The sequence below is a fragment of the Aplysia californica genome, unplaced genomic scaffold (assembly GCF_000002075.1).
Source record: "Aplysia californica isolate F4 #8 unplaced genomic scaffold, AplCal3.0 scaffold00001, whole genome shotgun sequence".
Classification (NCBI taxonomy): domain Eukaryota; kingdom Metazoa; phylum Mollusca; class Gastropoda; order Aplysiida; family Aplysiidae; genus Aplysia; species Aplysia californica.
This window is the reverse complement of record NW_004797271.1, coordinates 2,759,562-2,781,210: the sequence shown is the minus strand read 5'-3', so window position 1 is coordinate 2,781,210 and position 21,649 is coordinate 2,759,562. Positions and strand designations below refer to the sequence as shown.

Here is a 21,649-nt window from a genome sequence, read left to right as displayed (position 1 = left end):
TGGGGGGGGGGGGGATAGAAAGTTGGGGAACTTTCTTGATAATTGTAACCTTTAATGCAGCCAAATTCTTGGATTTAAATTACACCGCAAAGTGAAACAATCCTAACATCCATACACAGTGATTGTGTAACGCCACCACCTTTGATCTAAACGCACCTAGCACTGTTGTTATCATAGCCAGTCATGTGGGGCTTACCCTACACAAGGTCACATCAGACCATGGTTGATCAGGCAGAACTTATGGTGGACTACCATAGCATTTTGACCTTCAACTAAACCAGCATCCTATTATTCAATTCACTCTTCAATTTTTTTTTTTCTCAGGAGATGTCTTTGGAGTTCTAGTCACATACTTTGGAGAAAAAAGGTCCACAGTAATTTTCTTGAAAAATGGCTCTCCCGTCGCAACAAGGTGATTATAATTATTCTCATAGGTGTGATTTTGATTGTCCATTTCTTAGAATCAAAACCTTTTTTAGCTCTTTTTTGGGGCTATATAAGTTTGCTTAGTATTCAAACATGATTGTATTTCATAAACGTGAAAAATTCTATTTGTGTTGGAAGCCCTGTTTTTGGTACAATTTTCATGAGTCATTTTTTATTTGGGGTCCCTTTTTATTTTTGTTGAATGTAGTGTAGAAATGATCAATGTCAGTGTTAGAAGATGCAAAGTACAAACAACACAATTGATTATTCAATTCTTCAGGTCAGTGCTATAATAAATATATTACTCAGACTTCTCGTACTATGATGAAATTACTTCAATGAAAAAAGTAATAATATTCCTTGCTTTGTTTTATGATCTTGAAAATTTTAGCATAATCAGTAAGTCAGATCTTCTGGAATAGGTTTAAGAGATCTGTAATAATGTTTGTTCTTATCAGCTCTTCTATTTTTGTGTCAAAGTAGGCCTAGTCAATATATCATAAAAGTCTCTTTTTGAGATTGTTCTTTTTGCGGCTTGGTAGCAAGTGGTCGGAATATCTGCACATGAACACATAGCTGGAGACAGGGTAGGCTGTTGTCTTCTCACAAAGAAGGGAAGAGAATGGCATTTATGTGCAAACAGCATTGTAAGACTACATTTAGCTAAGACACTAACTTACCGATAGATGAGAGGTGCTCATATTGTTCCATAAATAACTGTTTTCAGGTTTCTGTTTGAGCCTAATCACAGTCGGTACCTTCCTACTATATCTTTGGAGAATGGGCCCATTGACTTGGGTCTTATGTGGCCTGAAGCAGCAATGGGGGTACCTACGTACAGTGAGGTAGGTGTACACATGTCATTACAGTCGAACTTGCCATGACAGCCACCTGTATAATACAGCCACCTGTACAAACGGCCACTTTTCATTCCCCCCTTGCGTTTTTTTAATATGATTTCACCGTGTAAAATGGGCACCTGTCCAACTTGGCCGCGGCCACCCTGTTTTAACAACGATCAACCACAATGACCAGCTAAATTTCTAATTGCTCGGCGCTCTGTCATAATTTATGTTTTGGTCCCTGACGCTGTGGACGAGCAGTTATAATCCATTCACCTATCCTTGTTATTGGTCCCTCCAATGTCCAGTCATGTTGAGTAGGTTCCACCCACTGTTGTTCACCCAAGTTGACCACCCAGTAACAATACATTTTTTTACCTGTTGGTAAGGGAAGCATATGGTCTGTCATAACCTGTAAGCCCCGTCCGGTCACTGAGCTTGCGACAAAAGCGTCACTCATTGTCCGAGTGATGACGACCCAATTTTTTATTTTACCTTGTCTTCCTCGTCTGACACATTTAGTTTTGTTTTACCCTTGCATACTGTCTTCCTCATTTGATACTCTCTGTAGAATTTAACATTTGTCACTTTGTCTTTCTGCGTAAACAAAAATGTTTCACGCTTTCAGATAAATCCAGTTGTTGTTGACGGCTTCAAGGTAAAAATGGAATTGATGTTCTGAGCCAGCAACCAACTCCAGTTGGGAACTCAGAAAGGAATGTTAAGAAAAAATAAACAACCCCCATCCCCTTAAAAAAAACAACCCAAAACAAATAGACACAAAAAAAACCCAAACAAACAAAAAACAAAACCAGCAGCAACAACAAAATCCTCCGATTGGGATCTCCAAAGGGAATGGTTTGTTTTCTTCATTTTCATTAGTATGCCGAAGACGGCCATTTGTCTTAGACGGCCACTTTTCTCCTCGATAGTGGGAGACTGTCTCACACAAGTTCATCAACTGTATTTCAAAAGTTATTTTTTTATTCTATTTCACAGCATTTTCATCTTCTTTTTGTATTGGCATACCAACTTATACAAATTATTGTTTTTTGTTTCATTCTTGTATATTTGAATTTACCTTTTACATGTCTGTAATCAATGAATTTGTGTGGCCATCATCAGGTGGCAACTGGTTAAACACAAAGCCAGTCATGTGCTCTGTACTTTATTAACTGATTGAGCCCGCAGATAATTTTGACTCCGGACGCAAATAATTTGTGACCGCTTCGTGACTTTAAGGGTGATCTCCTATAAAGTTGTTAAAGAAATATCTAAATTTGATCAAAACCCTGTGTGTGGCATATAGAAATGTTCAGAATAAAAAATACTATTCAATGACACCAGAAAAACGAGTTGGAATGTAAGTGGTAAGGGAAACAGAAGAGAGGAAGGCAATGTGAAGAAAGGGAGCAATAGATACAGCCACCCGCATCAAAATGCAGGGGACTATCAGCCACTGTGAACGGTGCTGCAGGCTGAATCAGTTAAGTTTCTCTGTTTTTCTTCTTCGAAACCAGGCAGTACGCCTGTTGACATTCCTGGGTCACTAGATCCAAATGAATTTTTTTTTTTACGAAAGTAAGTCAACGGACCATATTATTTTTGTATTATAATTTCTGTTTTCCACTGAATCAATTTTTGTTTTCTATGATTTTTATAGTGCTTTGATTTTGTTGGTTTTTTTCAGAAAAATATGCTACATTGGATCCGTCCCGTATCTGTCAACTATGACGTTCTTTCAAACATGTTTATCTATAATGGCAAGGATAAGATCACAGGAGAACTCATAATACAGAGCCCTCATCCACTCTCTTTAGGTATGAAAGAGCTTTGAATACTTAACCTGTTTGCTCTTTTTTAATGCTAGACTCCTCAGTATTTCATAAGACACAATTTTCATATATACTGCACCCAGCTACCATCTGACTGTGACACCAATATCTCTTTATTTTATTATTTATGTGCTTGTTTTATTGTTTTTTTGGGGGGGGTTTTAAGTAGTTCAAAGTTATGTTGACCTGGGGGGGAAGGAGAGATGTAGCCAGTGTTGTGTCTCATTCCATCCTATCTTTATGTTCTTGTTGTCTTTTCTATGACTCATGTCAAATTTCCCTGCACCATTCAGTGATGTTGTTTTGAATACCCACCTATCGTACTACTCATTTTAAAGTATGATTATTAAATGATAAGTACTTTGAGGTGACTGAGGGTGCGGTGGCGGAGCAGTTAGTGCGCTTGTCTCGGAAGCAGAAGGTCCGGGTTCGAGCCTCTGTTCAGACACAGATTTTTTTTTGCCCCCTCCTGCCCACCCAGCAGTAATGGGTACTTCGATTTGGGGAAGTAAAGGCAGCATTGAAGGGAACTGGCCGCCCCACCACAATATGTGGAAGGCCCAGGAAGTTGTCTCACCAACAAGGCAATCCCCAATGTCCGGTTCGGATGCGGGAACAACTTTACTTTTTACTTTGAGGTGATAAAATATCTAAGTACAATAGTCTCCGCCTAAGATCCCACCGCTTACGATCCCGGTTCGCTTAAGATCCCGTTGTTTTAGGAAAACAGAATTTTTACTATACAAAAGTCACCCCTAAGATCCCGCTCTGATGGTCTACATTCGGCTAAGATCCCGCATTTCAGATCATAATTTGCTAAACAAAAACCCGGGCGGGACAGCCGATCAACCAAGAGTGAAAAGTTGAGATCAATAAACTGTCCGTCGCATCAAAGATCAGCCACTATCGTGAATGTGATCACATACACGTTGTAAAACTCGATGAAGCGATACAATGTTTGCCCCAGACGGGATCACACCGGGGTGTGAACTGACCGACACGTTTGTTTTCCTCACATGTCGCACTCACACCTGAGCTCGCCCCCTAAACTTACATCACTCGCTGGGTAGGTAGGGCCTACACGTTCTCTCCAGGCGGGATCACATCGAACCGTGAACTCTTCCTTGACCATTGCAGCAGTTGTCTCTACTCCCGAATTTGCGAGACAGACTGAATTTTAATTGGTGCGTTCACAACGTAATGGTGTGTAACGACAAAGGCGGTTTGGAGGGGGGGGGGGGGGGGACTCGGTCAGAGATGGAAAGCTATACATTTTTGACAGGTAAAGAGGAGGGGCAACTGGATAAGCTTAGATCTTGAGACTCATGATAGGATAATAAGTGAAAATGGCACGCCTCATCCCACTATACACTGTGTTAGGTCATCAAGGTTAACCACTGTTTGCCCGCCATAAGTCATAAACCCACCAAGGGGTCACGCCAGTTCATTGTAGGGTGGAGGCAGACCGTTTTACCGATTGTGAGCCTTAACATGGGTCTCCATAGATTCTTCCCTGGGTTCATTGGTTAAGATCCCAGTTCTCCTTAGATCCCGCATTTCCTTGCTCCCGAGCACCGGGATCTTAGGCGGAGACTACTGTACTGCCCACATGGGTGTTAATTTTTTATTATACTTGTTGTCCTTGTTTTAGTAAGACTTTTACAGCTTTTACAACATGATTAGGACATATAAATCTCAAAGATTAGAGGTGTTACAAGAGAGTAATCAAGCTAAAAAAAAGTAGGAGGAGGGATAAGAACGATAAATCGATAAATGTTTGATGTGAAAGAAGGAACAAACCACACCAGAACACCCGCCAACCAACCACTTATACTTGTCTTCAGAAATACAGCACTTTGAAGTCATCATTCAAGAGGCTGGAAATGACTGCCCGGGGCCCTCTATTTCCCTTGCCACATGCAGTCCCTTAGTGCCATCTCCTTCGTCCACATTATCCCAAGATTACATTCGATTTGACCTGGACTTTGATGGTGAGACACTGAAAAAACGCATAGTATGATATTTATCTCCAATTTTGTTGTTAGCATAAGTCATTAAACAAGTGACTGCAGTAGTTTATTAATTGGTGACATATATATCAACCATCCTGTACATTTGTGTGTGTTTGTATATTTTCCCTTTAAGCAAGGTTCATTAAATTTTTCTTTATATATTCAGTAGGCCTACAGTTTAATTACATGGAATTCTCAGCGCATGTACTGGTGTCGTATTTTATTTTAATGATGTTTTGTCTGAGGAATACAATATCTTTACGTAAGTTCTTTTGAAAGTAGGTCGTCATTTTAAACCCAATTTTCAAAGCCTGCTATGTCTTGCAGTTCATTCTTGTTTGCTTATTGTTATCTTGTGCAATTTTTATCAACTGACATCTGCAGCCCTTACTTTCAACATTCTAGAAATACAGTTATACGCTTCTTTCTCAAATAGCAATTCTATGAAGTTTGATGTGCTTGATCCAGTATCTATTTTTCTAATTTGATATCCTTGACAAAAAGAGATATTAACCGCTTGTCCAGAAGTTCATGACGTTTCAAGTTCAGATACCTTTATGTTCTTTTTTCTTCAGTCCAACACCATCTGTTAGGTCAAAGGATTGGATGGGGCATTCATTACAATCCTGAAACTCGCAATCTGCCAGACTTTAATCCTAAAGCAGAGCAGCTGGTTTACTGCTATGTTACAGCAAACTTGGATATCATCTCAGGGAAAATGATGATGCAGCCTGAAGGGGGATTTTATCCTTTGGTCTTATTAAAGGAAGGTGGTGAGTAATGTGCATAACTGGTAACTGAAGATCTGACTCTAAACTATGCTTGAACTTTCACATACAGTCAAACCTGCCCTGACGGCCACCTCTATAAGACGGCCACCTGTACAAAAGGCCACTTTCCATTTCCCCCCTTGCTTTTTTTCTGTATAATTTTACTGTGTAAAACGGGCACCTGTCCAACGCGGCCGCGACCACCATATTTTAACACACAACCCCTATCACACTAAGCAATAACACCTGTCTTAGACGGCCACCACTCAGTGACTCCATTTCGTTTTGTCATAAATTGTGCATTGGCCCCTGGCGTTGTGGGCGAGCCGTCATAATTCAATCACTTGTTGTTGTTGTCAGGTAGTCCTTCCAACCGATCATGTTACGTAGGCCCCTCCCACTGTTGACCAATAGCTACCAATTTTCAGCTGCTGGTGAGGTAAGCGTGTGATCCCTCATAAACCATAAGCCCTGCCCAGAAGTCAAACACAAATCGTAAGTGAGATAAGTGGTCACTGTTCACCCAGTCTGTAACAAAGTAACAGAGGACGTTAACATAAACTTGTGACAGAAGCATCGCTCGTTCTCCGAGTGGTGGCGACCCATGTGTTTGTTTTAACGTGGCACTCGGTCTTCCTTGTCTGATACATTTCGTTTTATGGTCCCCCTTGTGCAAAATCAGCAACAAAATAAAAATTACAAACAAAATACAAACCAACAACAATAACAAAACAACAACAATGCGGCTACTTTCAATTGGGACTTCAGATGGGAAGAGTTCGTTTTCTTCTTCATGATCAGTCCTGCCTAAGACGGCCACCTGTCTTATACGGCCACTTTTCTCCTTGACAATGGGTGGCCGTCTTACACAGGTTTGACTGTATATATTTTTTACCTTTTTTGTCCACTTAATAAATTGTCAAGGGAAGACATTGACATGCATGTGCAGCATTGCTCAGACAAGCCCTGAGTTTTCAGAGTATCTGCCTCTGCTCATTGCTCTGGTCTTCCTTTAGTTTTTCTGACAGACTAGCAAATTGGGCTGGATGGTAAACAGAAATGTTTAGTGACCAAATCATACATTTCTGTATCTTCTAATGTGATGTAGTGTGGAAGTTGTTCATGAATATTCTGAACTTTTTTTGTTGCTAACCTACTAAATTGTGATGCTAAGAGTTCTCTCTCTCTCTCTTTATTTGCCATATCAAATACTTTTCCTCGCGGAATGAACACAATTTAAAGTTGCTTTCCATATTCCCAGAACCTTAAATATTTAGGAATACATTTGTAATACCATTGATTAATCTTTGCATTTTTGTTCTGTCTCAGCTTTAAAAAAAAAAAGTTATGAGAACAGTTATTATGAAATTAATTTAATCATCTTGTTTTGCCATACATTATTGCAGCTTCCAAAGTCACTATTGATGTTGAGTCAAACCCAAAACCTCTACTCACTCATCAAATGGACAACCAGTTCAAAAAGGAGCTAGCTGCAGCTAAGAAAATTCTGCAAGATGATTTAAGAGAAAGAGGTGAGCAGGTTTTGAAAAATGTTTTATTGGAGGTACTTCAGAAATATACAAACTTTCAAATTTTTATGGTCTGTGTGCTTTCATAAATTCCATGTGTCACGGCGCAGTAAAATCTGGCGCACTGGTCAGTTTTTAGGGATAGAGAAATTGGTATAATCTTAAAGCCTTTCCTTTTGCCTTGTGTTTTATGCAAAAAGTAGCCATATCTTGAACAGAAGTAGAGATATTTGCGATTGAAAGAGGAGGGGGTCAGAGGTCAAATTAACAAGAACATGGCTGCCAAAGTTTAATGATTTTCAAAGCTGTAGTGTCCTTGGAAACCCCAAGTTTACCTTTTGTTGCCTTTGATCAAAGGTTTTTAGTGTATATTTAATGAGCTTTGCAGGCCTACTTATGTCAACTTATAACTTAGAACGAAGTCTTTTGAGTTGAGTCTGCGAACATATTTCTTTTATTGGTGAAAGTTCTTTTGGACCCCCATTCTTCAAAGCGTCTTTCACAGTGGCCCAAATGTGACTATATATGGAAAGTGAATACTCCAGATGTGTATATTAGGTCCAGCAAGTTCCAAATCAGGGGCCAAAGTTTACTTTTACCCTTTTATTTACAAAGAATAGGCATACTTCACCATTTACCACTTCGTCATCATCCAAGAACTATATTCAAGTTTCAACATCTTTTATCCCTTGAACAGTACTAAATGTTTGCTTGTTGGTCTACTACCCAGTTTTCAATGCAAAGCATTTTTTTTTCTTCTATAAATACTATCTTCAAAGTCGTTTTATTGTATTCTGTGGTGAGGATTAGGCCCACTTCTTTGGATTTGTAACCCACTATATTATCAGCACATTTTCAAAAGCATACTTTTCTACCTTGTCAAGAAAAATAATGCTGTACTTTTTCATCATTTATTATTGTAATACTGAACTTTTTCTACTGTTTACATCTTGCATTACTTTCACGTCAATATATTTTCGTAATGTCCTATTTTTCTCCATTACATTACCGAACCATGTCTGTTGTTATCCTGTATTTTCTGCACTCTGTATCATTTCAGTTGTCAAAGAATCCATGTTACGCAAGACTGACTCCGTAGAAGTCACTATTACTGATCAGTTTACAACGTTACGTCTTCCTGCTGATAAACCTGGCATCCACACAGTGCAGCTAAAGAAACCTCTCACAGAAAACAGCAACTTTTTCTTGATCCGTGTGCGGCAGCTCAGTGAGTTTCATTTCTACGTTTTCCCCCGAAAGTGGTAGACTTGAAATTAAAGGATAAATGGTGCTATAAATGAATTTATTCTCCCTTTTCTTCAGGCCCTGCTGACAGATTTTATAACACTGAGTTGGTATATATGTAGAATAGTGACATTGCTCAAAACTGCTGAGTAATTAACTTGATGATTTGTATTCTTTAGTGTACATTTTTTGTTAGGTGGATTTTGAAAAGTTGTTTTGATGTAATGTAACAGGAGCTATTTGACAGATTTTTGTCATTTTTATGGATTTTTTTCAATGTTAGTTTGTTGTGCTGGATAGACCATCTGTGGGATACACCATTAGCTCCAGTTATTTCACACTGAGCTACAGAGCTCTTGAACACAAGGTCATCACTGTTTACCTTCTGTCACTTAAACAGGAATTAACACCAGGTGCTAATGAGAGACTTGTGAGATTAATAAGCTCTACCAGTACAAAGACGATGTTGTGTGATGGTCAATTGAATTATCGGAATTTTCCCTCTAAATTCCTGAAGATAATGCTGACAAAGCAAAATTCTAAAGAAGGATAAAAATTCACTAAAATTAATCTATAGTTTAGTCTGATCTTAGCCTTTGGTAACTTGTGCTGACTGGGCAACAGCGCTGAAAAAGAAGTAATTTTTTTTTACTATGAAAAAATAATGGCTGAAGGAGAAAAAGGAATTTCATAGTAAGCTGCACCAAGCAAACTTCTGTACTTAATTTACAGGCTTTTTTTTTCTACTTTAATTAAAGTGCTGGGGCCTATATACAGTCAAACCTGTGTAAGATGGCCACCCATTGTCAAGGAGAAAAGTGGCCGTATAAGACAGGTGGCGTCTTAGGCAGTCTGATCAAGATGAAGAAAACAAACCATTCCCATCTGAGGTCCCAATCGAAAGTAGCCGCATTGTTGTTGTTGTTGTTGGTGGTGGTTTGTATTTTGTTTGTAATTTTTATTTTGTTTCTGATTTTGCACAAGAGAGACAATAAAATGAAATTTATCAGACTAGGAAGACCGAGTGCCATGTTAAAACAAACACATGGGTTGCCACCACTCGGAGAACAAGCGACGCTTCTGTCACAAGCTCATGTTGACGTCCTTTGTTACTTTGTTACAGACTGGGTAAACAGTGACCACTCATCTCCCTTACGAATTGTGTACGAGTTCTGGGCAGGGCTTATGGGTTATGAGGGATCACACGCTTACCTCACGAGCAGCTGAAAATTGGTAGCTATTGGTCAACAGTAGGAGGGGCCTACGTAACATGATCGGTTGGAAGGACTACCTAACAACAACGACAGGTGATTGGATTATGACGGCTCGCCCACAACGCCAGGGGCCAATGCACAATTTTTGACAAAACATAATGGAGCCACTAAGGTGGCCGTCTAAGACAGGTGTTATTGCTTAGTGTGATAGGGGTTGTGTGTTAAAATATGGTGGCTGCGGCCGCATTGGACAGGTGCTCATTTTATACAGTTAAATTATATAGAAAAAACGCAAGGGGGGAAATTGAAAATGGCCGTTTGTACAGGTGGCCGTCTTATAGAGGTGGCCGTCAGGGCAGGTTCGACTGTATTATATCAGTATAAGAATTTATCCAACATTGCCTCATGGACTCAACTATTTCATAAGATACAGTAAGCAGGAAATGATTGGCAATTATGATTCTATCCTTCCACCAGGTGAAGACTCAGGTATTGGTGTTGGTGTTGCAAGTCACGAGTTTCCTCTAAATAAATATCCCGGTAAGACTCGCCCATCTGTTGGCTGGACATCTAAAGATGGGAAGATGTACAGAAACACAAGGCATGATGGGAATCTCTCTGGAGAGAGATATCAAGTTGGTGAGGACACTTTTAATTATCTTATGATCGTGTGCTTTCCAAATTATGAGTCTTGAAATAAAATTTGGTCTCTTGAAATGAATCAGACAGCATGAAATGATAAAAGTAATGATAATGATTATATTAATAATCTCTTTGAGGCAGACATCATAGAATGTTATTGTGGGAAAGAATAAAATAAAATCTATGAAAAATACAATTTCAAAGTGGCACAGACACCATAGAATGTTATTGTGCTGAAGAAACAAATATAAGATCCATGAAAAATACAATTTCCAAATGACAAAATGTGGCCATCCATACACTAACCTCTTTGTCTTCGTGTGTCCACATGCAGGTGATATCATTGGTGTGGAAATGGAGGCCTTTGCCAAAGAAATGTCTGTGGCATTGTTCACAAAGAATTTTCGCCCTGTGGGAACTGCTTACTACACTCAAACAAACCTCAATGAATTCCTGCCCACAATCTCTTTGTGCGCAAATGGATATGAGGTGATTGTGGAGGTCTTTTGGCAGAACATGATGAGAGGAGCTCCATTGTTCAGTGTGGTATGTTAACTTAGAACAGACAGGGACAAACTATGGCCTCCTGGCCCAATACGACATTTCATAGAGTTTTCTGCCTCAACAATCTCTACAGTGGGCCCCACTTATAACAGTCATAGTTAGAACAGGGTTTCAGCTAAAGCAGGCTTACAATTAATCCCCAAGTCCGACATCTTGTAATGTAAAGAAAAACAAGTTCTTTTTTAGCAGACATTTGGACAGATATGCTAAACTATAACAGTGGTCCTACTATTGAAGAAATCCTAAAATAAATGGATATGAAAGCAGAAAAAAGAAGTGTGTCATACTCTGTGTGTAAGGAAAAGAATGGTTGAAATCTGGATGCACTTTGGTGTTTATGCAAATCCAATCAATGACAGCATGATCTTGGCCTGGCAGCACATGATCACATCGTCTGTCCGTGGGTTTGGGAAATTTTGTGATGAGGTACTGGGCGATGAATATCTACCACAGATCTATGTGTGTGTAACCATTTTTAACAATGGTAACTATTCCTTTACAAATATGTCACGACACAGTAGAATCGAGGTCTCGTTAATTTTTAGGCATATAGAGTTATTGGTATAATCTCTTCAAGCTTGTTCATTTGTCTTGCTTGTGATTAAAAATATACCCATCAATCTTGAATAGAAGTCAAAATATTTGTGATTGAAGGAGGTGGGGGCTACCAGGTTTCAGAGGTAAATTTAAATTAGCGAGAAAATGGCTGCCAAAGTATGGTGATATCTCGAGGGTCTCTGGGAACTGAAAATTTACATTTTTTTCGTTTTTCTGTTGGAACCATACAAAAATGTTTTAAATGGGCATAAAAGGCGTTGAGCCAAAAAACAAAAATTCGATAAAAATGGCCAAAACAGTGAGAACATTTTGGTCTCTTCCCTTTCGTTGTTTTGACAAGTGCCTGATTTTACCACAATACCGGTACCTCACAAATAATATAAAGCACACAGAAAATGCTGTTGACTGTGGAGCATGGATATGTGTTGCATAATTAATGCAATTAGTTTTATTATTGTCCATGCAGTTCAAACTATGTCAAGTCAACCTCCCTCAATGAAACTAAGATGTCAGAAAAGGGAAGATAAAGATGAGGAGAAAAAATATCACTGGAACAGAAAGGAGCAATAACTGATAATTGGTGGTGGGTAAACTATAAACGATAAAAACAATCCTGCTGTTCGTTATTCTTGGTGTTGCTCAAAAGAATAAAAGAAAGAGGAAATAACAATAGCGTATTATCTTTAATGTAGCCTTTGAATAAGTAACAACAGCTCTCATAATATAAAATTATTAAAATATCACAGCAGCTACAAACAATGCAAATATCATAAGCACACTTTTACTGCAGACCTGGTTTTTTAGCTTGGGTTATCATCTATCTCACTCAAATGCACGTCTCTTTTCCAGTTCATTCCAATCCCAATCAAAATGGTATCTTTAACTCATTCGCTACGCCGAGCCATGGGGGGCGAGGCGGCTAAAGTGCCGTCAGTACGCTAAGCCGCCACCAGCGGCTCGAGAACCGTTCTTCAATTTTAGCTTAGGTTCTATTCCAATCCACATATCCATGTTAAAATAAAGGTCATAATATAATGTTGACTTCCGAGTCAAGCATTTTCACTTAAAATCGGAAATTTAGATTCAGTTTTGAAACGCGATTTCATAGTTTATTCGACTTTGCTTTATCGCGATGCCAAAATTATAGCCCAGGCACCAGTTTTAATACTTTTACACAACAAAATCTATCATTATTTTGCCCACTAAAGAAATGTAGGACTTTTTAAAATAAATATTTAAATGATTGGACTCATATTGCCAATGCACTGTTATTGAGAAATCAATATTTTTGAGTGCTAGATCTAGGTCTAGATCTAGATCTAAATTATCAAAATATTTTTTTCTCCCCAAAATCACTACTTATTGATGAAATTACACAAAAGTGCCTCTCAAGACATGTATAGGTTTATTCCAAATGCAATTCTGAATAATTCCAAACAAGATACGAGGTTTTTTTCTGTTTGTGTTCGTTTTTCAAGATTATAAATTTTTAATTTTTTTTTCAATATCGGATGTTATGATCCAAATGTACAAATATTATGGAATGTATGTAAATAACTGCAAACGTTTCAATATTTTCCAGTTCTACATTCATTTATGTTTATTTTGATGTATCATTTGACTAGGTGCAAACATATTTTTTGAGTTTCACCAAAGATTATTAAATTTTTTTTTCAAATTTTATCTGGGTCCAATCAAAAATGTGTTGTATAATCGCCTCTTACAGGAACCAAAGTTGAAAAATACATAAATAAACATTACAGATGTATTCTACAAACCATACTGAAAATATTGGTATATAATACGTTGATATTTATTTGAATCTGTGGCCCCAAAGACTGCCCACTAGTCATCATCTCATTCGCCCTCCCGAAAAAAAATTCGTCCACAAGCCGAAAATAATACGTAGCGAATGAGTTAACTTTGAAATTGTTTATAAAACTTGATTCTCTGTCCACTGAACAACTAGAGCCTCCAAAATGGAGTGCTACTTCTTAGTTCAGTAAGTACATGTAGTGACACCAGAATCGTGATAGGAAGGTCACATTATTATGTCTGCTCATATCATAGTGAAAGTATTGTGCCATGGGTGTGTGAGTGTGAGTTTGTGCATATGCATGTCTGTATTTATTTATGTACATGATTTGTCTGAGTGTGTATGTTTCCCGTTTGTGTGTGTGTGTATGTGTGTGCGTGGATGAGTGTGTGGTTGTATAGTGTGATGCATGAGGAGCAAAACTAGGATTATTGGAAAATGACTTTCACTTTTCCTGGCTTTCAGTTGTGTGTTATTACTGTTATTGGGAAAAACAAGGGCAATGAATGGAATGAGAAAGAGAGAGAGAGAGAGAGAGAGAGAGAGAGAGAGAGAGAGAGAGAGAGAGAGAGAGAGAGAGAGAGAGAGAGAGAGAGAGAGAGAGAGAGAGAGAGAGAGAGGGGCAGGCAGGCAGGAAGACAGACAGACAGACAGACAGACAGACAGACAGACAGACAGACAGACAGACAGACAGACAGACAGACAAACAGACAGAGAACTGATGAACTTGTTGCCAACCCATGAAGATGACCATGGAAACTTTCTCCCCAGAGATCAATAAAGGCTCATTCATTCATTCATTCATTCATTCATTTATTCATTCATTCATTCATTCATCCTTTCATTCATTCATTCATTCATTCATTCATTTGTTTGTTCGTTCATTCATTCTACAGGTTGATCTGCAGCATTGGTGTCTTCCTCCCGGATCAGTGGTTGATCGAGCGACAAACACAGTTCATGTGAAAGATCACTCTACTCCAGTGTCAATACAAGCACCCTATAGTCTTCACAAAGGCACTGTGTCTTTTTAAAATTTTCATTATATGAGTTTTTGTACAGATGTCTATATCACACTTCATTCCTCCAATAGTTTCCCAGTTTACCTCAAATCCCACTTTTCTAAGAGAGTTGAACACATATGATGATAAAAACTTATCTGCGGTTTGGGCTTTTTCTAGGGCAGTCCAACTTTTATTAGTTGCACCAATTTCTGTTCTGCATTCACACACATCATCCAGCTTAAACATTTGAGATTCTTTTCTTTTAATTGCATAAAGAATATCAGTACAAGATGGCTAGACTTGTGAGGCTTTTGGACACAAAATCTGATATTTACAGTCTTTTTGCACCAATTTGATTGGTTGATCTGACAGACAGCTCTTTACTCAAGGCCTAAGCTTGATTTGTTTAGGTTTATTTTAATCAACTGTGAACTTTTCCCCTCAGATAAAGATAGCTTAACTAACCTTTTATTTTTTTACAATTTTCAAGCTCTTTGATTTTTTGTGGATGAAAATTACCAGACATATAAGTTTTAATTAAACTGGAATGATTTCGGCTGAATGTTCTGAAGTGAATTAATTACAAACATCATCTTCTGCATTCTGAAAGCTTTGCAAAAGTACTGTGCAAAAGAAATTATTTTCTTCATTCAGATGCATGTCAGTCACTTTCCTCTTTTGTGTTTTTGTCTAAACATTCTTCCTGAAGGAAACACATGTTGTTAAAGGAACTTTTGTGTTGCTAATTAAAATAATGTGCTTTATTCAGTTTATCTAAGAAGAAGTACGTCTGAGACATTCTTTAAGTTAAAAGGTTTATCCTCATTTGAAAACATAGTGAATAGTTTAAATAGTATCCATGACTAGTTAAAATTAATTTGTTCACCAATGTCACTGGTCAGATTTAAAACTGCTCGAAAGTATAAGCATTTTTAAAATACATTTATGAGTCCCTTTTTATGTGTGACATAACATTTTAATTTCAGGTTACAATCATTTTGAAGTTCAACTGACTAAAAACTTTGGACCTGATTGTCCACCTCCAGCGGTGGTGTTGTCCACTGCAACGCCTTTGGATCCTCCGCCTAATTCTTGTCTGAAACTGGATTTTTTACGGTTTTGGGCTGTGAATGAAGGTAGGCCTGCTATAAATGTTTTGTTGTTTTCAAATCTTATAGGGTTCTTTGCCAAGTTTGAGCATAAACATAATTTTTTGTCAGAGCTAGTAATTGGGATATTCACCTTTTTATATATATAGTATGTTCCACTAAGGTTGATACAGTCGACTAAGGATGAGTTGATATTGTCAGGGTCATCCAAAATTCAACTGAACCATTGGGAACTGTAAAGAAGAAGAGGTGCTGGAACCAAAGAAAAAGATCAACTTAACCGAAGATTGACTCATGCGAGTTCAAAACAAGTGGAGTCGACTGTATAGCTTTGTGTGGAAAGAGAAGCATTTTACTGTGATAAGTTTTCCCTAGTGCTAGGAGATTGTAATATTGCTCAGTTTTGTGGGTGCAAACAGATTTAGAGAGAGCAGAGAAATGCACGCTTGAAAGTGCTCTTTGTGTTATTTTTTGTCCTCTAGTACACTGTAACCGAAAAGTGACTCCTGAGTAAAAGAAAGGTGGTTTCTAAATCCTGATACGTTACATAATAGATATAACTGAGGTGTTATGTACTGCACATTGTTCCACAGAGACCAAGACCTCACACCTGCAAAGTTAAAAATCATTCTTATAATATTTCTGGGCATTCTAAATTCTAACAGTATTTTTATTGATGTCTCTCAGCAAGTGCCCTGGTCCAGGTTGGGGATCTGGTGGGCTGGGGCCTACTGTACATAGATGAGAGCATCCATCATGACGAGGAACAGCTAGTCATTTGTTACCTGACAGTCAACCGCAAAATTCTCCTGGTCAGGGTCGTCTATCAGCCTCCCGGTGGATTCTATCCCCTGGTTGTTTTACCACCTGAATGTAAGTGATTAGAGAAGTAGTATAGTGAACTTTTATAATGCTATGTAAAATTTAACATTTTTTATGTAACTTCGTAATGCTCCAGAAAGGCTGGTCAGTTAATACATTCCTATTCTCCTCTTGGTCAGTCCCACCACACACAGACACACACAGACACACACACACACACACACACACACACACACACACACACACACACACACAAAACACACACACACACACGTATTTGTACATACTTATGTAGACACACATACACTCAAACACCCACAAATACAAATGGCAATGGATTCATGTAGGGAAAGGTGGAAAGTGTTTGATCATAGCCTATACCCTGATCCAGGGTGAGAAAACGCAATGATTATAATGATGAATGGACTTATGTACACATGAACCTTCTTGTGGACTCATGATAGAAAGAAAAGATTTGATTTGGAGCCTGTAGTATGACTTGATTGACTATAAATTGTGTTTTGCCCTCTTTGACACTATTTAGATTGTTCGCAATGCAGGCTGGTTTAACCTTGAGTGTCAGGCCTAATCCTGTCTCCATAGATGCCAGGGTGTAGCAATTTGCTGGAAGTAAAATACATTATGTAATAATGATAAACTTGATTTTTTTTTACCCCTCTGTTTCTATGATTACCTTTGTGTGCATACCATTTAAACTTAAAATATAATGCTCTGTTATATTTGACTTTCTCTAACACAGTGAATGAAGTGACATTAGAATTCAGTGCTACAATTATCCGGCAGCATCCAATAACGTCACAAGACGTAGCCATTTTAGTGAAAGAAGCACGAGAACTAATGAGGAAGGAGAATGAGATTTTGAAAAGAGGAGGTGATCCAACTTCAGAGCTCGGTGGCTCGGCCTGGTTTAGGTCATTGCCAAGTGCAGAGGCAGCAGAAAAAAATGGAATACAGAAGGACACCTCAGGTCATCTCAAGGAAACAGTGAAAGATGGTAGAGTGGAGAAGAGTGCAAAAACAAACAAGATGGCGACAACATTGACAGATCCAGCACGAAAAGGGAAAAAACTTAAACAAGCCCAGTCGAAGAAGGCAGCAGAAGGAGATCACAAGAGTTCACGCAGCTGTACAGTATTGTGAGACATCTATAATGTGATTATGAACTGCTTTTTTTTTTCATTGTTCTCAAACTCAAACTTTGGGCCACTATTTGTGCATTGAATACCTCAATATACTTGTACAAAATGCAAACAGACTCTGGCTAATACTCTCATGAGAAAGGAGAAAATATGCATGGTTTTCCTGTCTTTACTCTCATTTTGAAAGTTTATAGAAATAATACATGCGTAAGTATGGAAAATCTTGTTTAGGAAGTGTCTTGAACACTTATTTCCATTGATGCAATTAGTCAGGATTTAGGTGTTGTATTGATCCTTGAATTATATATCTAAGAAACAATGACTCACCGTTTTAAAATCGATGTCTTCTTTTTTAGTGAGAGTTTTACGGCACATGTAGTATTCCTCTTGAGCGCCATTCTCTTTAGTTACTGTACACTTGTCTGTGGCTGATCAAAACTTGAACTTAACCCTTGAGATTAAATGGAACTTTACAAAATCTCAAACAAGATGATAACTCTAAAAAGAGTTAATACCATGATATGAATATTATTAATCAAAATAACTTTTATTTTATGTGAATAGAATAAGAGATATTTTCTGAATTTACACCAACAAATTTAATTTTTTTCTCTTCAGCAGCATGAGTTGCTGATTTTTTTCTCTTTGTGAAAGGAGAAGAGAAAGCTAAATATTTTTTTCTTGAGAATACACTTTTAATTTTTGGTGTATTGTCAGGCATGGATACTTCAGTGTTGTCTGGACCACATCTTACTATTTGATTTATGTGCAATTACAATTGTATTTGTTTCATAAATTTAGATATATGATTCAGTTGCAAAATGGATAGTTTTCTATTTCAAAGCAACAGCATTTGGTTAAGTTATTGTTATTTTCACCATGACAGTTGAATCACTTTTTTATGCACTTGCTTCAATGTTAATAGGGCAATGATTGTCGGTGTGAACACAGCGGCATGCGTCTCTGATTGATAGGGACTGCAAAAGTAACCTTCTGCTCACAATTCCTTTTTACACTGCACAGCCATCTCATTGCTTCTGTACACATTGCACATGACCTAAAAAAATGTAAATTAGAATCCCCCCCCCCATATCTTTTGTTCAGCAGCTTTTTTAAATGTCAATGTAATAAAATTTCATCCTCCCTCCCGACTGCAACCGACTTACTTGATCACTTATCCCTGGTTTAAATGTTGTTTCTTTATTATATCATGAGTAATCAGTTGTAAAAATATTTTAAGTTATCAGCATTCGTTTTTTAGTTTGTCAAGAAATACATGCAAAGTACATATACATTATATAGAGATGAAATAAATTTAATCAGCTAGAGGAATTTGTGTTCTCCAGTTTGGTTTGGTGTATGCACACATATATTTCTGTATTTTCAGTCAGTCAGTTCAGACTTCACTACAACATTCTTGCAATGAGAATCTCATATGCAGTTGGCAAGATTTTTCTACACTTTTTCTTATGTTATCTACAAATAAGCGTATTTCTGTGTGATTTTATGTTACTGTTAGTGTTAGATTGTCAAAATATGAACCTAGTGCAATTATAGTCTGAATGAAATCAGCTGTGACAAAACCTTAATCTGTGTCATTCAGGCTCAATTTTTGTCCATCTGCTCTTGATTTCCGTCCATTTATCCATTGAACATTCATTTGTGTTGTAATTTGAAAAAATTCTTTGTTTATTTACTTACATGTTTTGACTGCTTTATTAATGTTTCCTTGATGCATTTCATATTTTATTTGATTCAACTATTATCACTTTTGCCTGAAATGTAGTAGTTTAAAGTGCAGTGAAACTGATTATAATATATATCTGATAGCCTAAATTTAACTGGTTTGATTCATACCACAGAATTGCCCTGTGCTTTTTCTGACAGATTTGATTGTAACATTCTACCTAGCAGTAATTACTGTTTTGTTTGTTTTAGTAAGAGTCGTGCAGCGCTTACAACTGCATAAGTAATTACCAATTACCCATCAATAACACATCAGTGTTTTATGTTCCACTCCAGTCTTACAAATAACATCAATCTCAAATAACAACCAACAGTACTGAAAGGTATGACTAAGACACTTCATTTGATGCCTGACTACTTGGTCTCATATGTTGAGCCTTATCCATGTCAAAAACGCTCCTCATATTAAATGGCCAACCTACACCAAAAAAAAAGGAGATTTTGGAGTCAAAGTATACCCCCATATTGTATGTGAAATCATGTCATAGATAGACACATACAGTAAGTTCTTTTAATATCTTGAGGTACCACCAGTACCAGCACTCAGAAACAGGTTTTTCTCTAAATTACTCTAATAAAGACAATATGCATTGAAGCATTGAATAAGGAAAGTTGATATCTGCTTTGCTCAGGAATCTTGCAGTTGTCTTTCTTGAATGTCTGTGTCTAATTTATGCAGAATGCTAGTTTATGTTTTGACAGTGCTGTTATGACATTCCGTTTTGCCTTCTAAACAACACATAAAGGGATTATTCCTATATAATTTTATTTGAGACTGCTGATGTAAAGAATGCCTCAAGCGTTTTATGTACAATAGTTTCAAAGAAAGATCCTGAGAATGTTGGAACATAGGCTACTACTCACACATAACCATACATGCATACATTCTTCATACAGTATAACACGGATAGGTCGAACACAGAAGACTTGAAGTCGGGCATCTGTCGACTGTGCCCGTGGTCCCACTTTTTCTTCTTCTTTATCTTTGTAAGATATCCCTCGAACTACAGATCCCTTGAACTATTGAGGCCGGTCCCAACGAATTCGAGCTATCCGTGTCATACTATAGGCCTACGTTCAATTCTTCATCAGAATCAGCAAAGGGATAATGTGGCCAATTCTCTGGGTTTTTCCCCCTTCCAGTTACACAGCAAATTTTAAACATTTTTAAAGCTCTTTGCAATGCTCAACATGTGCTAATGTTCTAAATTGAGCTCATTCAGTTTTCTTAAACATCATAGTCTAAAGATCATGTAGTGAAAATCGGTGGATCCATTTGCTAAGTTTTATTGTTCTAGCTAAGCACACGTTTCTTCAGTTTAATCTAGACTTAGGTAAGTCAACCATCAGTGAATTCTAACAGTTACGTATCCAAAATTGGGAGCCAAATTGCACTATGCCCTCTCCCCCTTTTTGCTGAACCAGAGGTAGTTATTATGGCAAGTACCCCACCAATAGACATAATTTCAGAAACACATTCATTATCACTGCCCTGTAGGATATTTTTTTAGCTGCAATTATCATGTCTTGCTCAAGGACACACCCAGTGTCGCTCGCTTAAATGGCATGTCAACTTTGGTCTTAGCCCCTAAGCCTGAACTCCATGACCACCAGTTTACAAAATTATTCTTTTACTTTAATCGTTTCATGATAAGACACATACACTTGTACAATTGCAAATTTTTGCGGGGGGGGGTGTGATGCAAGTAGACCGACTTCGTCATTTTATGATTTTATGTAATGGACTCGCGATAGTGTCCTTAGATTTTAAATCCACAGAGTCGTAGTTATAACCAGAAGGCTATTTTTTTGTGAATTTGGTTTGATTTTGTGACACGTGATTTAAGGCTTTCTTTTACTTTTATTTTTATCACTTTTATAGAGATCTGTGTATTGTACGTGAATTTATGGTTGCAACACTTACCCTATTCATTTAAGTAATGAATTCCATGATCAAAACTTCTTAATGCTTTTTCAAAAATGAGCAGTAGTATATGTTGCATTGATATCAAGTTTCAAAATTATACCTTGCAGCTTATTATTATATTCATACTTCTTGCCAGATTTGTGCCTTTTCAAAATTAATCGCAGTTCATTGTCCAATATTTGAATAATAAATTCTGAAGGTGTTCAACCGAGAAACCAAACTGCCACCCTTGTGTTTCTTATTTATATATATTTATATTAGTTTAGTAAGGGTTTTACGGCGCTCGCATAAGGTAATATGAGCACACAAAACACAAGTTAGTTGCATTCACAACAGTTCACAGCACGGCTTAGTTTAGGTCAATATTTCGATTAAAATGTTTAAAATTTGTAGTAAAATCTCAGTTTTGAAATAACAATTTAAATCAT

The 21,649-nt window shown here is 37.5% G+C and overlaps 1 protein-coding gene across 1 annotated transcript in view; it reads left to right on the top strand.

Annotated features, from left to right (window-relative positions):
- The window catches only part of LOC101862618, a 27,169-nt gene extending 5,722 nt beyond the window's left edge, over positions 1 to 21,447 (top strand). The window contains exons 3-15 of the mRNA XM_005088847.3: positions 325 to 412; positions 1,154 to 1,271; positions 2,959 to 3,088; positions 4,948 to 5,094; positions 5,691 to 5,888; positions 7,292 to 7,417; positions 8,475 to 8,642; positions 10,351 to 10,512; positions 10,850 to 11,061; positions 14,350 to 14,470; positions 15,444 to 15,593; positions 16,254 to 16,439; positions 17,149 to 21,447. Of these exons, the coding sequence (XP_005088904.1) occupies positions 325 to 412; positions 1,154 to 1,271; positions 2,959 to 3,088; positions 4,948 to 5,094; positions 5,691 to 5,888; positions 7,292 to 7,417; positions 8,475 to 8,642; positions 10,351 to 10,512; positions 10,850 to 11,061; positions 14,350 to 14,470; positions 15,444 to 15,593; positions 16,254 to 16,439; positions 17,149 to 17,549 (2,207 nt within the window). The 3' untranslated portion in view covers positions 17,550 to 21,447. The remainder of the gene's footprint in view (positions 1 to 324; positions 413 to 1,153; positions 1,272 to 2,958; positions 3,089 to 4,947; positions 5,095 to 5,690; positions 5,889 to 7,291; positions 7,418 to 8,474; positions 8,643 to 10,350; positions 10,513 to 10,849; positions 11,062 to 14,349; positions 14,471 to 15,443; positions 15,594 to 16,253; positions 16,440 to 17,148) is intronic.
- The last annotated feature ends 202 nt before the right edge of the window (positions 21,448 to 21,649 follow it).